This window comes from Aphanomyces invadans, assembly GCF_000520115.1.
Source record: "Aphanomyces invadans strain NJM9701 unplaced genomic scaffold supercont1.6, whole genome shotgun sequence".
NCBI classification, from domain to species: domain Eukaryota; phylum Oomycota; class Saprolegniomycetes; order Saprolegniales; family Verrucalvaceae; genus Aphanomyces; species Aphanomyces invadans.
The window spans coordinates 833,514-850,456 of NW_008580151.1; the positions used below are offsets into that span (position 1 = coordinate 833,514).

Sequence of the window (16,943 nt, forward strand, 5' to 3'; positions counted from 1 at the left end):
TCGGACAGATTTGTAATCTCCGCCTTCTGCCAACCCGCTAACTCGCTCAGCCTCAACGTGCTGGATCTTGGTTCGTGTCCTACAATCCAACCACGTGAAGCGGCATGCACGATCATTGGATACATTGTCACCAATGTACTTGCCGCGTGGAGTGATGTGCATAGGACGACGCTGCTTGCCAACTTTCGCACGCTGCAGTTCGTCTATCGAGAATCTCAAATGTGGTGGCGGCAACGATTTCCGCGTCCCACATCCGAAAATGTGCCAACTGGAGGACGAAGGCCGACTGCACGACGAACCGCTGTCTCCCGTCGACGTTGTTGAGTCTGCTTGTGCCCCTCTCAGCGCCGAGGACTAACGTGTCCACATCGATCGGCCGAGGTGGAATCGGCTTTGGCGTCGGGCGAAGTGGTGCTGTGCAAAGCGTTCGAATATTTGCAAAAACTTGACATCTATGATATCGAGAGTTCGATACGGATTATTTGATGAGTATATTCAACTTTAAATATATACCTATTACATCGAATAAATACTTACAAAAATATATTTACATATTTGTAAGTATTTATTCGATGTGACAGGTAAATTTGTACTCAAGGTGCATCGATTGGTCGTGCACGCTCAGCGGGATCAACAAGGTCAGTCTGGGGTGTGAATGAACGAACCACCGGCTGAGATGCGATGCGTTTGATTGTAGGATTCATGCGATCGAGCTGGGACCGCAACATGGCAAGCAGGGACGCCAGTTCGGCTTGGTTTTGTGAGTGAATTTCCTCGATACGTCTCTTTAATGCGTTGATCTCAGAGGATTGTGAGAGTAGGGCAGCCATGACAGACGTGGAAGACTGCGATTGCTCACCCAATTGAGCCATTTCGGCTCCCAAGGCCACCAATTTCAATTCACCGTCAAATCCACTGGGCATTATGGCAATTTTGTCGACAAACTGAGGGACTTCTGTGTTGGAGTCAATATTGGCAGCAGAACGGATTGAATTGAGTATTTTTTGTTGCAAACGTGTTGGCAGAAGTGGGTATTCACTGTCAAATTTGCTGGACGTTTGAACTGCTGCATATATGAGAGGAAGCGCCAGTAATTGCGCAATTTCGTTGGAGAATGCATGAGCACAATTGGGGGCAATGTTGTTCACGAAAAATGACGGAGAGCACCAATTATTTCCCACCAAAATATATTTCGCCGCTCCATTTGGACCACATAAACGTGATGCAACTTGAGCATCAGGAAATGATCGTTCAATATCAATGTACGTGTCAACTTGCTTCTTATGACCCCACCATCGACCACGCAATTCAATGTGGTCTTTTGAAACACCACATTTTGCACAATATGTTGCTGCTCCCTTTCGAATGCTGTGGGTTCCCAGGTTTCTGACCACCAGTTTACGAAAGTCGCAATGCTTCAATGCCGCACCAAGAAGGGAGCGAACCATTCTGTGTCCATCATTTCCATTACCATACAAAAAGCAATCACCAACCAGTGGGTCCACTAACGTCTCCATGTACACAGCCAGGTTCAACAAAGGGCATAAATGATCGTCCATGGATGCAAGGACAATTTGATGAGGGGCTTTGCGCTCCTCGGAAATATACACCGCATCTGACACAGCAGGGTAAACTGATGACTTGGGTTGAATGAAAACTCACGCAAACAGAGTTTCATCATGTCGTCGCCTCGTGCAACCAGGTGCCATTGCAACGTGATAACGCTCCCAAGCCGGTATCGATCCAATTCCGAAAATTCGGAGCATAGTGGTATGACTTTTAATGCATTCATGAACTCGGTGAACTCAATGGGCCTGCGGGCTTTTGACTCGACGCCCTGAAGTCGCACCTCACATTTCATCACCAACTTGATGATGTCATTTACAACCACAGATCGCGTTGGGTTGCCCTCTCGCCGGATTTTGTCCCATGGAATCATGCGGCGTGGCATGAACGCGCTGAGCAACTTTTTCATACATTTAAGGGTGTTTGCTCGTGCATGTGTTGGAAGGGAAGCAGACGTTGGCGCAGTAGTTCCAAAGGCCTTAAGGTTGAAGTTGCGCCGGATGTCCTCAGGGGTCACATCCAGCAAGTTCGTCTCGGTTGGGGTCGTTGAGCTCCTCGGTGCGTCCCAAGAACTCCATGAAGCGCCCTGAGCTCCATCTGGTATACTTTGTTTGCTCGATCCATTTGCGGTGTGATTTGTGTGATATTGAATAGGAATGATTGGGCAGTTTTATCACACTGTGAATCACACTTCAGTGTGATAAAAACCCCACCGGAGAATCCCAGTGGTTCAGAAATTGACCTCATTTTCAGCCAATCATTTCCAAATCAATGCTATGTGCGAGACCTGATTTGGCAAATATTTGAAAATACAACGTTGGTGTGATTTTGTCAATAACATGTGAGTGTGAAAAGCCGTCGTTGTGTCTGAAGTTACTCCCGGATAAACGTTCGGATAATGTTGGCAAGTTATCCTTTGTCAATATAGTCCGATTATGTAATAGACCGCTTGTAATACCCGTCTTAGGTAGCAAAATGTATGGATAACATGGAGCCAATATGTCTTTTCTGCACAGAGAGAAACAGGCTTGTCATACTTGATGAATGTATCAATCCTCCATCCAATATGCTCAAATTTTAGTCAGGAAATTGCGGAATTCCGGATACTTCCCCGCGCCTTTTTCAGGCAACAAGCGGATTTGAATTTCTAGACGACGACGTCCACGCGGGGACACAATGGCGAAGGAAGAAATACTCGGAGTATGCGCATTCAATGCTCCTCTGGATATGGAAGTGAAGAACTGCTTCTACTTGCCGCAAGCACCTGGACGGGTTGTTTTCAGTATTGGATCCCGTGAGGATGCAGCAATCGAGTCGATGTCGATTACACTAGATCAAGAGCACGCTGTACCTGCCGCCCATGCAAATGTGGCATCTGTTTCTGCCATCTCGCACAATGGGCTTGACCTGGAGCTTCAGGGTCATATCGATGGCAGTCTTCACTTGATGCACATCCAGGATCAACGAGTGCTCTTTCGTTACGAGGTGACCAAGAACACCGACCCGATCACTCAAGTGTCGTTACACTCGGTGGGTTCGAGTCTGGAAATTATAGTGCTGCTGTACAGTGGCAAGCTCATGGCGGTCGAAGGGCTTTGCTTGGAAGATGTCCTACAATTCCCTCCAGTGCCGATGGCGACAATTCTTCCCGCAGTGCGATTCCGAGTTGGTACCGTCGGTCCTTGTCACAAATATCCATCTTTGGTACACTTTCATTGTTTATCTATCTCTCACGCGGTGCGTAGATGCAGATTCGTCGTACATCCGCGTGTACAGACGTCGTGATTGGAAACCACGGCGAATCTTCCATCAGCCGATGGACTGCGAGCACAACGACTTCCCCCGACGGAAAGGCGTTCAACACTTTTGCGGTACAGTTCTCAATCGCAACGTATATAACATTTTGCACCTGTTCGCAGGATCAAGCCAATGTCAGCTGTAATTCGTTCCCTTCACTTCAGAAGGTCCATATCGGGAGGTCAGGAGAGGTTATCGTTGCTGTTTCCGACAATACCATTGCATGGTACAGAGAACATAAATTCAATATCTCAAAATGAACGTAGGTGTGATGCCCAATCCTTGGGGCTGCTTTATGAGCATTCGATCGCTCCTCGCGTTATTCAGAGCTCTGTGTGTGTTGGCGACGGATGGACGGTTGTGTATGCAACGTTGAGTTCAGAGGCTAGGTCAGAAATTTTCATGGTGAGCGTCGCGTACAGAAGTCCTCAAGGATCGACAGTGTCGATTCAATCGTGTGGCTCGTTTCCATACATTTCCACGTTCTTATTCTCGAAAGGTGACAGCCTCGTCGTTGGTGGATTTGCAAGGGAGGGCCTCACAGTGCTTCAAATTGAACTGGATGAAACTCCATCGTCCTATGCTTCCAACTCCCTTCCGTCGAAGTCACTGAACGACCTCTTTCGGGATATGCAGCTTCCAACATGCACTGTTTCACGAGAGGAATTTCAAACGGCATTGTGGACTGCCCTGGATATCAATCACGACCAAGTCGCCATTTGTTTGAACCAAACATTTCCTCAAAGCCAATACGTGGACTGGCTGATGGATGATCTGCGTGAATGGCGGCCTGACGACCCGACGGTGACTGCGCAACATGCTCGGTGGATAACGTTTCAACTCATGACCAACTCAACCTCATTTTCAGCAACGCTCTGGCATGAATTTCGTTCCGCAAACATGGTGCATATCCTCCAGCTACTGCTCAGTCAAGGTGCTCTCGGTCGTGTTCAAATTCTGTGGCGCCGCCATGTGTGCCTCGAGTTAGTCGAAACGTTCGACGTCACATTATTGCCATTGGATCTACATGCGGCCACTGTCACGAGTTGGATTCAGCACGAGGTTCTACCTGCTTTTCATCATTACAAAGTTCCCATCGAAAAACTGGCGCTTGAAATTGTCGAACGAGCCAAGATTATTGCCACAGAAGGTGACATTGAGGGTGCCTTGTTGTGGACCACCGTAGTTTGCCCCCAAGTCCTGCCGCCAGAGAGGCTGTGGAAGCAATCAGCACTTGAAAAGGACGCCACCCGTCATTTGCATATTCAGTTGCAACAACTCGTTCATTTGGTAACCTTCACAATGTGCTGCTTCCCATTTCCAATGTTTGACAAGTTGCAATACCCAGGGTAATCAATTTGACTTCTACGTGTCGTTTGAAGCATTTCAAGCGGTAAGCTTGCTTGCTTTTGAACAAATGGTCATGTTGAATTGTACCTGCTTCAGGCAACTGTCGCAGGCTTGGCTATGGCTATGCTAGATCGCGTGCAACTGCCTGACATGCTCCCTGCAGAACTAACCTCGCATGTCGAGCCGTTCCTCGTCATCGCTTCCAATCTGACTCTAGACGACATTTTGGTGGACTATGTCTTGGAAAAGGCGGCGGAAATCCCGGTATACTTTGAAAGCAGTCACCACTTCACAAAATCGTATGCTACTGTAGTTTGACGTGAAGCGATGCTGCATTCTACTGGACAAGATAGCGTCGCTGGAGAAACGAGCCAAGTCAGCCTTGGTCGTGTTGCAGTCGATACCACTTCCGTATTTACCATCCATGCTTGAACTTGCTGCAAACGCTGCCAACTGGTCAAGCGTGTTTCAAATGGAGTTACAAGAGCAGCTTCGCTTGATGCAACTGGAGGTTCGTTGCTAATTTCTTGCTGCTAAGTATGTTGGACACCATGTACACAATTTCGTAGGAACTCTTTCGCCAATATGGACTGAAATATGACATTCATGATGCTCGGTTGCCCGCTCGATTCTGCCGCTACTTGTGCACTCAAGTAGACAACCCACAGGCGTTTGGGGATGCACTAAATTTAGCTCAAGCGTCTCATCAGCTCCGGAAGGAACGAGTGATTGTTCAGCACATGCAAAACGTTTTGCTTGCTTCTTGGAGTGACAATCGAAGCATTCAGCTCCTTCAGGCAATCGAGGTACACCCGTACAAATCGAACGAGCAAATGAAATGAATCTCCTTAGGCAATAGAGGCTCCTCGAAAGTGGGCCATTGCTGCGGAAGTGGTACAGTTTGGCTTGATGTACTTGGACACTTTACCACACATGAGCCATTTGCTGCTCGCTTTCGTGTCCCCACTGATGGCACAAAATCCAATCCATCGCGGGTTTGAGCGGGTGGTAAACTCGACGTTGCAACATGCACTGCGCCAAGTGGACCAACTTCGAGCGCTGCATAATCTGCCCATGTCAATGAACACTTATCAGTCGCCGTCGCAGCACCCAGAATTGTTGGAATCGCTCTTACAGCCGTGGTTGGACGCACTCATTCAGCCTTCACCGTCCCTCAAGCGAAAGCGCAATGCTCCAGGTGAAGGAGCTAGAGAATCTCGGCCAATGACGACCGAAGGAACCAATGCGTTGACGAAAACTCAACAGTGTAGTCTGCTGCTGGGGATGTCAACTTTCGACTTTCGCGCATTTCTGGGGGTGCAAGCCGCGTCCAGGGGCGACATCGACCAAGCCTTGCGCTTTGCTCGAAACACAAATGCAACTGTCATGAAACAAGTGGCAGTTGCGTTGTTGAGGTACATGGTCGTGTCCAAGCAAGTCAACCATCGGCGGCTGCGAATCGCTCGTGAGCTACTTGTGGCTTGCACCACCCACGATACCTGCTCAAGTATGGACCAAGACGTGTCGCTGCTCAAACAAGTGTCTTTACTGTGCATGATAAACGATCATACGGCCGACCAGTCGGATGCGCGCGACGAGCTGATTCACACCTATGTGCCTTGGCGGGTAATAGTCGAATGCATCTGAACCAATCGACGATGAATAATACTTTGTGTAGATATACGAGAATTGGTACCGTGGAGCAGCCATAACGCTCAACGCGTCAGTCATCCCGCTTGCACTATCGTACACCATGGCACAACAGCTCTCGTCGGTTCACGAACACGTTCCAAGTGCCTCCAAGCAGCTCGTTTCGTATTTGGTTGAAGTCCAAGCACCGCAACTTACTCTGTCGGTACTCTTGAACACAACGCATGTTCCAGAGGATACATTCGAGGTACACCGTAGATATTAGGTTTATGTTTGACGTTTCTGTAGGTGTTGGCCCAACAGCAAGACCTCATGTTGTCACAGATCTTGTATTCCCACCAAATCGATCGTGACTTGGCATTGGGGTATGTGCTTGGAAGCAGACTATGGACCTCGGACTCTAGCTTTTTGTATTGCCACTAGGTACATGCTCAGTATGGACCAGCAAACTGCCTTTTCAGCGCTAAACAAACGCCTTGTGCGCGAAAACGTATACAATGACTTTGCCCGGTTGCAGCAGGTGATATTGCATTCCAAGATCATTTTCTTCTGAAAGGTTTCTGTAGTTGGCCCATCTCGGGTCTCAAGTCGCCCGGACGTGGCAGCAAATTGGGTTTTTGCACATTTGCACTGAGCTCGAGGTCAATTCCAAGTGGTGGCATCATTTGAACTTGTTGGGGATCACTTGCGACCATAAAGTATGGCACCTTCAGTCTTCGTCGCAGCACAGTTAATCGTATTTAGGCTTTTCGAAGCGACCGCCGCGACCAAAAAGCAATCCAAGCTGTTGTTCCGCAACTGCTGGAAGCCACCAGTTTGGATTTGTACTGCGCGTTGGAGTTTACGCGGCAATACAATATTCCGGACAGCGTCCCGTGCTTGCTCTACGTAAAGGCATTGCTTTTGTCGTCGAACGATTATACGAGTCGAATTGTCGGTGTGTTGGAAGATGTACACGAGCATGAGGTGAGTGAATCGTTCAATAACCCCTTGGAATATAGTGATAAAATACCAACGAGCTACGTAGCTCATTCCATTGTTGCTGAGCATCCTGCCAAAGCTAGACGGGACAGACTATGATCGGCTCTTGTTTGTGTTCAACTTGCTCCAGAAAACAACCTACACCGAACAAGACGAAGTTCAAAATCATATCCAAGTGCTGCATTTCTTGAAACATTTTACCCCAAAGTTATCATTTCACGCCATAATGTCCGACCCGTGGAGCGTACTCGAAGCCCAGTTGACAGCCGCCACAGTGGTTTGGCTGCATTTTCGATTGAATTGTCCAATTCAACCATGCCAACGTAGGGGCAACTGGTATCCCTCTGCTCTCCGCTCGACATCGACGCAGACGAAATGTACATGCGACTGATCAAGAATATGATTGAAGGCGACATATCGTCGCTGTCTTTCGAGTTGTTCCGAGGAATTTTGAACAATTTCAGCGTGCTCAACCACAAGGTACTCCTTTTAGCCCATCTAGGAAATTTTTAACGCTTTTGCGATGCAGATTACGACGGCGGAGTGGCTGAGTAAGAAAATCTGTCATGCGTCATTCGCCATCCCAGCCATCGAATTCGCCCTCGAAATTAGTTTGTCACAGCCTGATCATCCCAAAACAACACGACTCCAGCAAACGTTGCTACAGTTGAAGACGGAAGAAATCTGGAATGCCATGAGCCAGGAATTTGACGGAGCTCCTCTCCCGGAGACGCCCCTTGACCCGAAAAAGCTCATAGAGGCCATCTATTTCAAGTATGGACAACAAGCGTGGTCCATCCAATCGAGCACGGTACACGACAATGCGGCCAAAATTGCGGCGTTGCACAACGCACCCTTGTCAAAAATACAGCTGGATATCCGATGGAAATGGCTGACTGCTCGGCATCAAAAACCTCCACAGAGTGTGTGGAGATACGACGTGGATGACGAGGAGCGAACTCGACTCGATCGGCTCCTGTACATCAGTTGGACGCACGACGTACAAGTTGTGCTGCAAGAACTAGTGAAGTATGCTTGCGACCCTATTCCTCGCGCTGGTTTGACGTACCGCGTCAAGTATCGGGCGTTGCAAGTCGTGGAATCTATTGCGCAGTCGTTGCAATTCCAAGCGGATACGTTCCTCCCAGGTTCCATGTCCGTATCCCTGACAGAGCTCAAGCAGGTAACATTCTATGGTTGGAGGAGTTTACGCTCACGGGTCGCTTTAGTCATGTCGGCTGCTTGTGTTGTTTGAAGAACTACAATATCCCCACGCTCTGGCGTCGTTCCTAAAGTGCGACAAAGAGAGCCTTGTGCGCGGGCTGTGGCGCGAACACTACCAAGACCCCGCGGTGTTGGTGCTTATCAGCGAACTCATGGTGGCATACTCGATTGCAAACGAATCCCTATGGCATCGTGTACTTGACCAAATGGTGACACTGTCCATGTTTCCGACGATATTTCACCTACTTCGAGTACTTGTGCGGCAATTCCCCAGCGTGGTAAAGCTTTCTCCTCCTTTTATTGACTCTTGTGATCAACGCGATCAAAACGACAGGATTTGAAGCCGTTTTTTGAACAAGCCATCATGTGGCCGCTTCAAACTCTCGACCGCGACGTTCCCCCGGCACATGTTGACCGCGTTCTCCAGGATATAGTGTTCCTTATCCAGCAGTGCCCCTTCATCGATAGTCTCAAGATTGCGGAAATTGTACACCTGCTACACACGCTGTCCATCCAGCTACCAGACATTCGAAACCTCGCTCATTATGCTGTTCAATGTGCCTTTGGTATCCCCCAAGTCACGACTCGCACGACCCTGCTGTGTCAACTTTGCGAATCCAAGGTCTCCTACGTCGAACCGATTTTTGACTACTTAGCCAACTTGTCGCCATTGGAAGTCATCGACGCGGATTTCTTCGTCAATTACATTTTGGAGCATCCCAAAGCCCAAGAAACGCTGATCCAGTCACGGCATGGCCAAGCGTACTGCGAGACGGTCGCACGACTGGCAGATACGACAGCAATGGACCACGCCCTTGCATTCTTGTACGAGTACCAACTTCCGTGTTTGTCACCTAAGCGAGGTTGCTGTAGACTTCAGCATCACCGCTTGGATGATGCGAACGAAATGATTGCCCGGCATTTGCGTCAATTCCCGCAGAAAAAGCTCCAAGAAGCGCTAACGCCACTTCAAGACTACCTGCTTCAAACTACGTCTCCCACCCTGGCTCCATTTCAGATGCCATCTGTGAACGATGCCAACTCGCAATGAGAGATCAAATACACTGACCTCACTGCCTCAACACCGAACGTCATCTCAGTCTACTCATCTTTACGTTTGAAGTTTGCCCAGTTGCACAGCGAGATCCTATCAATGAACCTGAGTTCTACGTTAATCCGAGCTGAAGCACTATCATCCACATGTCACTCTGCATGACGACTGTAGCGATTACATTGTCTGTAGCCACGACCCTTGCGGAAGCCCACGTGTGATTTGATGGAGGACCAACCCTCCTGTGCGGCCACTTGAGGGGACGAATGCGACCTGGGCAATCGAACGATCGCAACGTTCACTCAATTCACAACAAGGTCGTGTCAAATCACGGTATCGTCACTTCATCTCGTCGTCGATGGCTTTACGCATCCTCCAAACTCAACGTGCTCCATCGCAGTGTCTTGAGAGCAACGAGGTTGGGCGAGGGGAACTGGTTCTTGCCACATGAATATTTGCACGTGGCGCCCGTCGAGCACAGGTTGCCGCACGCTGCCCTGCACCGGAGGTCCGGCCTTCGTCGCACAACGTCGTTCATGATGGAAGTTCGTATACATACATGCATCTTATTCAGAGCGAGGACATGTCACTAAATTCTCCCTTGTTAGCTTCATTTGATTGGCTAATTTTGGGAAGACTTGACGTTGATTTGTCCAGATAGTGACACTCACGAGAATCGTCCCATGGACAACACTTACGAGAGCTGGGGTCAGCGGGCCGACGAGTTTGAGAACGGCACTGTGTGCATCGGCATAGACCTGGGCACGACCAACTCGTGTACGATGGGTTCTTTGTTGCTCTAATGCCGTGCGCATGATGGTCGCTGAGTGCATCCTGTAGGTGTGGGGTACTGGAAGGAAGGCGCGAATTTCGCCAAGATCGTCAATCATGTTGGAAAGGACGGCAAGCACAAGACCGTTCCGTCCGTCGTGAGCTTTCCTCCGCAAGGCAATCCATTTGTTGGGTTCGACGCTGTTGAGCACGAACAGAAGTTGGAGCCAGACACCGTGACGATTCGCAGTGCCAAGCGGTTGATGGGCAAGACATTAGCCGAAGTTGGCGACGAACAAAAGTACTTGTCATATTCACTTTGCGACGACGGCGACCACGTGGCCATTGACCTACCGTCAAAGAAGACGGTCGTGGCACCCAGCGAGGTGTCTGCCATCTTACTCAAATACATCAAAGACACAACGGAAGAAAAACTCGGCCACCAAGTGGTCAACTGCGTGCTAACCGTACCAGCGCACTTCAATGAGTCCCAGCGGCAGGCGACGCTCAAAGCCGCCGCGATGGCTGGCTTTCAGGGCATTCGCCTGCTCAACGAACCGACGGCGGCAGCAATGGCGTACGGTCTCTTCATTGCAGTGAGTGTGCTGTCGTCTCGAGTGCGACATTGACTTGAGTTCCAGGGCAAAAAACGCGTTGCAATTTTTGATTTTGGAGGTGGCACTCTAGACGTATCGATCCTGTCGATCGACAGCGGCAAGTTTGCCGTCGACGGCGTCGGGTAAGCCCACTGCCCCTGTGTCCAGCGCGGGCAATTATTGTTCTCGAGTAGTGGTAACACTCACTTGGGTGGCGAAGACATCAACCACGTGCTATACGACTACATGCTCGAATCAATTCAAAACCAAAATGGCGGGACACCGCTGACTCTGGATCGGACCGCCATCATTCAACTCCAGCAGGCCGCCGAACACGCCAAAGTCACACTGTCCAGCCAAAAAGAAGTGTCCATCTACCTCGACGACATTGGCGGCGTCAAGTCGCACAAGCTCAAGCTAACACGGTCCAAGTTTGAGAGCTTGTGCGATCCGTTGTTGACCAGGTACCGTCGTAGGTGTCAACAAAGTGACGTGCCCTGTTCGGCCTTGATTTGATGACGAAAAACCATTGCTCTAGATGCATTGACATTACACTAAACGTACTCGCAAGCATCGATTTGACCCCCAACGACATTGACGAAGTCGTTCTGGTACAGATACGCTCATCGACCTGTTGCAATGCGCGTTCAATCTTCTTAGCGCCGTCAACTAGGTTGGCGGGTCCACTCGCATCCCAGCCCTTCGCAATAAACTCTCGGCGCTCTTCAATGGAAAAGTAAGCTGTCGACTTGGGGCACGTTCTTTCTTCATCAGCCCAATCAATGTGCGTGTCTGCGCAGGAAATGTGCACGTCTATGAATGCAGATGAAGTCGTCGCTTCGGGGGCGGCGATCCAAGCGGCAATTCTGAGCGGTGTCAACAAGCGAGTGCTGCAGGTATGGGTTGCTCGTGGCCGTGCGTGTGGATAATGCTGCTGCTGTATGCACACCGACCATCCGTCAATAGGATGTCCTTATGCTGGATGTGATCCCATTGAGTATTGGAATTGAAAAGGCGGACGGTACGATGGAAGTCCTCATCCCCAAGAACTCGCGAATCCCCATTGCCGTCACCAAGCACTTTGAAACCCTTGACGATGATCAACGAGGCATCACGGTCGAAGTACGTCCACCTTCTCAGCCGCACTGGTCGATTTGACTTGGTCGCTGTGCAGGTGTTTGAGGGGGAGAAGCCCGTAGCCCGCGACAACGTGTTCCTGACCTACTTCAATTTCACGCTGCCACGTCACAAGGCAGGCAAAGCTGGCGAGTTCCAGCACGCGGTGACGCTGAGCATGGACGCAAATGGCATCCTCCAAGTCAAGGCCGGCGCGCAACACGATATCGACGACAACGAAGTGGCCATTTCAAATCGGTGGATCGCCGCTCTCACCTTGTACATGTCGTTCATGGCAGCCGTGTACGTGTTTGCACGGGTGTATTTTGCTACCGACCGCCACGAGTTTATGGACCGCTTCAACGCGGCAGCAGCCGCCATCGACGAATTGTAAGAATGACTTTCGACTTTACTATACACGTGGGGACGAGTTTTGTATGGCCCGAATTGCGGCTGCAAGCTGCCGCGTTTTGGGCTCGCTCAGGAGGCTGTGATTGGGGTCGAACTGTGGCCAACACAAGCGCAGCATCCCTGCCGCTGCCGGGGCGGTGTTGTACCTGTCGTCCTGGCAAGGTGGCAACCCGTATGGTACCATTACTCGATGGGAGTAAACCGTCATCCATCTTTGGATCGTCCACCTACATAGTTGGGAAGTACCCTTAGGGGATGGCTGGCTGGTAGATGGGGTCTAGTGCAGACGCGACGAATGAGGTCGTGTCCTTGAGTGCTGACGACGGCGACCGGCCACGCAACACACCAGCCACACGCGGTCGAGGCCGCGCCGCGTGGGGCTGGCCCTCTCTCGCTCTGCAACTGCCGCATGATCCAGTTCGATGTGGCTCAAAATTCGACCAAAATTGTCCAAAATTCGTATGGTTTTCATCGATTTTCACGAAGGTGGGCTTGGTTTTGCCCAATATCCCACCAAGTGTTGACGAAACCCGATGTCCAAAAGAAGGATCTTGGAATTTCTATGGCTTGACGACACGAACCAGATCAAATGCCTCTCTTCCGCTGCATCTCACGGGTCCCTCCCATTCGGCGACTTGCTGGCTTGGTCGACCCAGCACCCATCACGACAAGCAGCCATGCAGAATTCCATTCCCGCTCCAGGCGCCGACCAACCAGCCACTTTGTACGTTTAAGAGATCTCGTCGCTCATCGCCCTCTGACGTGTGCCATCCATCTTGTTTCCTCCAGTGAAACTGCCTACGTCGACGCACCGGATGTGGCGCTCCAACCCCTAGGCCGCCGCGTGTTGACCACGGCCCAAGTCGTCGCGCTTTGCTTCTTCAGCGTGTGCGGTGGCGCAATGGGGTCGGAGGGGATTTTTGGGGCTGGTGGCCCGGCGCTGGGTCTAATTGCGTTGGCGGTCTTTCCCTTTGCGTGGTGCGTTCCGATCTCGCTCGTCCTAGCCGAACTCTGCACAATGTACCCCGATAATGGTGTGTTGGATCGACCGCGTCTCGCGATCTAATGCTGATTTCAGGCGGGTATACGCTGTGGGTCTACCATGCCTTCGGGCCGTTCTGGGGCTTCCAAGAAGGATTTTGGGCTTGGTTGTCGGGCGCGATCGACAACGCCGTGTACCCGGCGCTGGCTGTCACGGCGCTGAGCAAGTACATTCCGCAAGTGGCCGACAACACGGTTGGCACGTGGTTTCTCAAAGGCGCGTTCGCCCTCGTGTTTGCTCTGCCCAACCTCCTTGGCGTCCAGCTCGTCGGCCGCGGCATGGTCATCTTGACTGCAGTCGTCACGCTTCCGTTCATGATTTTCTCCGTGTGGAGCTTTGCGACGGCGGATGACTGGGGCGCGCTCGGCCAATTCCGGTTTCGCGACACTGAGTTATCCAACTCGACCGAGTACATCACCACGGGCGGCCTCGCAGTTCAGTGGGATGTTCTCATGGGAACGATCTTTTGGAGCTTCAACGGCTTTGCGAGCGTGTCCACATTTGCTGGCGAGGTCGCCAACCCTGGCAAGACGTACCCCAAGGCGCTAGCGATCACGATCCTGTTTGTTGAACTCACCTACTTGATCCCGTTGGTTGCCGGCGCCGTGTTCAACGAGCCGTTGTGGCATACTTGGACAGAAATTAGTTTCAGCGACCTTGGGCTTGCCGTTGGGGGCGACGCCCTCTTGGGCCTCATCACCGTCGCGACCATTGCAAGCACGTGGGGCATGTACAGCAGCGAACTGTTCTGGGTCTCGTTTCAACTCACGGGGATGGCCGAAGCGGGGCTAGCCCCTGCTGTCTTTGCGAAGCGAGGCAAGCGAACGGATGTCCCGTACGTGTCCGTGGCGCTGTCCGGGGCCATCATCGTGGTCCTGATGGGGTTGGATTTCTCGGAAGTTCTCTTGATGGCCAACGTGCTGTCCGCCATGAGCCAAATTCTCCTGATTGTGTCAGGAATCAAGCTCCGCGTGACCCAGCCGGACGTTGCCCGCCCGTACAAAGTCCCTGGTGGGCTCACAACGTTGGTGGCTATCAGTATTCTTCCAACCGCGGTTTGTGGGTACTTGGTCTACAACACGTTCTCGTCGGAATCCACCATCACCCCCGTCGTGCTTGTCCCGACTGTAATCGTCGTCGGCTTCGTCTACGCTTGGCTGATGAAGCTGACGGCAAAGAACTTTATTGCACCAAAAGCAGCCGTGACCTTGTACGAGTTGGAGTAGCACCGTGTCAACATTCAAAGTATTTAATGTTCAACACCACTTGTGCGTATTGGAATTGGATGCCGAGGGCACACGACCCGCACGCGCGGCGTACAGGGCCTGACCTATCGACTGGGCAGGTCCCAACATTTTCTGCGATGTACACCATGTGCAGGATTGGCATGACAACGTCACGCCTTCTAGCCTGGCGCATTGCAGGTGACGGGAGTATGGTTGTAGCTGCGACGATGTCTAGGTTCATGGTGCTTGCATTTGGATTTGAATCATCAAGTCGATGAAGATGAGCTGCCGGCATGCCTCGAGTTGTGCTCCATGTACAATCTCGGGAGTGTGGAGTGTATCACCTGTCGAAGTTCAAAGAGCACTCTCTAGGGCTGGTATCGAGGTCCATTCCACACCGCATCATGTTCACGTCGGCTGCAGTCTCTATGCTAGTCGTTGCGACTCGTCCGTCATGAACTCTGCCGACCGTTCGACCTTCGTGAGCTGGGGCTTGAGTTGAAGCGCATAAAATACGCCGAATACAAGGATGAGCGGCATGATGAACTTAATTGACGACGACGGCGCCGAGCGTGCTTCAACAAGGGATGTGTAGACCAAATACGATGCGACACACACTGGAAGCACACTCAGGCCTGCCAACACCCCCACGGAGCCAGGCACTCGGAATGGTCGATGGACTTGAGGCATGGAAACCCGCAGGTGGATGGCTGCAAAGATTAGAAGCACTTGGTACATGGCCGAGATGACGTTCGCAGTCGTCATGACGTCGTCGATGTCCAGGCCGACAAGCACAAGCACCAAGCCATACGACAGAGCGATCGATGCAAAAGGCACGTCACCAGGGGATTTCCAACGCGCCGCAAAACAGGCCGGCGCCAACCCTGACTCGGCCATGCCAGTGAGTTGAAAGGACACGCACAACATCTCGCTGGTAAATTGGCCCCAGTTGCTCGCCAGGGTCGACGCCGTCACGAAGGTGAGCAGGCCATTGCCGCCAAGGGAATATGCCAGGTCGCTGAAGCTGATCTCGGTCCACGACCACCAGGGAGGTGAGTTGTACACGGCACCGGCGGCCAGCGGCAGCACGTACGACAGTTCGAGGGCAACCAATGTCATGAGCAGCGCCTTGGGGTATACCTTACCGGGGCTCGCAACCTCGCCGGCAAATGTCGACACATTTGCAAATCCATTGCAGTTCCAAAACACAGTGGTCAGGAGCAAACTCCACTCAATTGCCACGTCATGGCCAGGCGACTGGCCGCCACGCGATGCGTTGAATGGCGTGTCGGTATACCGCACTTGACCGAGGTTACTCCAATCGGCTGCGTTCGCAAACCCAAGCACAGTTAGCGCCACGAACGGGAGCAACATAGCTATCGAGAGGAAGACCATGCCCCGCCCAACCACTTGAATGCCGAGGACGTTGGGCAGGGTAAAGAGCGAGGCAATCGCTACCTTGATGACCCAAGTTTCGGAGGCGCTGATGTCGCTCAACTGAGGAATGAATTTCTCCATGCAAGTCACAGCCAGCGCTGGGTACAGCGCCGTGTCGATCGCCCCCGACAACCAAAACCACAGCCCCTCTTGAAATGCCCAGAACGGCCCAAACGCGTGGTTTACCCACAAGGTGAAGCCACCTGCGTGGCCACCACAATCAAATACATGCAGTGGATCCATTGAACGAGGGGCGATGTACCATTTTCGGGGAAGGCTGTGCTGAGCTCGGCGGTAATGAGTGCAATTGGAACGCACCACACCAATGGAAAGAGGCAGAGGGCGACGAGTCCAACGGCGGGACCGCCTGCAGCAAACACTGGCTCAGATCCAATTGGCCCGCCGCTGACGTTGAAGAAGCAAAGTGCAGTCACTGCATACATCGTCACTACACGGCGGTCGACACGTGTAGTTCGGCTGTCATGGTGGGCATCCAGCACTGATCCGTTTGCATCCCTGCTCGGATTCCATGACCACTTCATTCAATTGGTGCAGCTTAGCTTGTGAGATAGAGCCACTTACGATAGGATTGGAGCTGCTTCAGAGCGCTGGCTTGGCGACAACCTGTCATCGCCATACATCACTGCCCCGCTTCGTTTCGCCGACCCACACAGACGACAGTGGCCGCCACTACAACAAAGGTACAGTACATTCCCCATACATCC

General features: G+C 51.6%; 4 protein-coding genes across 6 annotated transcripts; 3 read left to right on the plus strand and 1 right to left on the minus strand.

Annotated features, from left to right (window-relative positions):
- Nucleotides 1-2,705: 2,705 nt before the first annotated feature.
- H310_03910 lies at nt 2,706-9,767 on the plus strand. Of its 2 annotated transcripts, XM_008867978.1 has the most exons (21): nt 2,706-3,096; nt 3,158-3,270; nt 3,312-3,437; nt 3,486-3,589; nt 3,630-4,653; nt 4,712-4,756; nt 4,810-4,977; nt 5,027-5,224; nt 5,283-5,519; nt 5,566-6,339; nt 6,392-6,610; nt 6,652-6,728; nt 6,787-6,883; nt 6,930-7,061; nt 7,108-7,329; nt 7,391-7,621; nt 7,672-7,824; nt 7,874-8,527; nt 8,574-8,846; nt 8,903-9,393; nt 9,442-9,767. In XM_008867978.1, exons 2-21 carry the CDS (start codon nt 3,199-3,201, stop codon nt 9,617-9,619), a joined length of 5,475 nt encoding a protein of 1,824 aa, XP_008866200.1. In that variant the 5' UTR covers nt 2,706-3,096; nt 3,158-3,198; the 3' UTR covers nt 9,620-9,767. The 2 variants fall into 2 exon arrangements, with proteins under 2 accessions (XP_008866200.1, XP_008866201.1); XM_008867979.1 differs by having other exon boundaries at nt 2,706-3,270.
- Nucleotides 9,768-10,292: 525 nt separating this feature from the next.
- Nucleotides 10,293-12,595, plus strand: H310_03911. 2 transcript variants are annotated; one of them, XM_008867981.1, is made up of 9 exons: nt 10,293-10,396; nt 10,460-10,986; nt 11,032-11,129; nt 11,181-11,450; nt 11,525-11,597; nt 11,660-11,722; nt 11,787-11,882; nt 11,953-12,108; nt 12,161-12,595. In XM_008867981.1, exons 1-9 carry the CDS (start codon nt 10,303-10,305, stop codon nt 12,494-12,496), a joined length of 1,713 nt encoding a protein of 570 aa, XP_008866203.1. In that variant the 5' UTR covers nt 10,293-10,302; the 3' UTR covers nt 12,497-12,595. The 2 variants fall into 2 exon arrangements, with proteins under 2 accessions (XP_008866203.1, XP_008866202.1); XM_008867980.1 differs by having other exon boundaries at nt 11,660-11,882.
- Nucleotides 12,596-13,074: 479 nt separating this feature from the next.
- H310_03912 (hypothetical protein) lies at nt 13,075-16,884 on the minus strand. Its single transcript, XM_008867982.1, has 3 exons — nt 16,801-16,884; nt 16,481-16,734; nt 13,075-16,421 (listed from the first exon to the last, which is right to left on the minus strand). The coding sequence occupies exons 1-3, from the start codon at nt 16,857-16,859 to the stop codon at nt 15,208-15,210; spliced, it is 1,527 nt and encodes a 508-aa protein (XP_008866204.1). The 5' UTR covers nt 16,860-16,884; the 3' UTR covers nt 13,075-15,207.
- On the plus strand, nt 13,116-14,836 carry H310_03913 (hypothetical protein). Its single transcript, XM_008867983.1, has 3 exons — nt 13,116-13,237; nt 13,303-13,547; nt 13,592-14,836. The coding sequence occupies exons 1-3, from the start codon at nt 13,191-13,193 to the stop codon at nt 14,779-14,781; spliced, it is 1,482 nt and encodes a 493-aa protein (XP_008866205.1). The 5' UTR covers nt 13,116-13,190; the 3' UTR covers nt 14,782-14,836.
- Nucleotides 16,885-16,943: the final 59 nt, after the last annotated feature.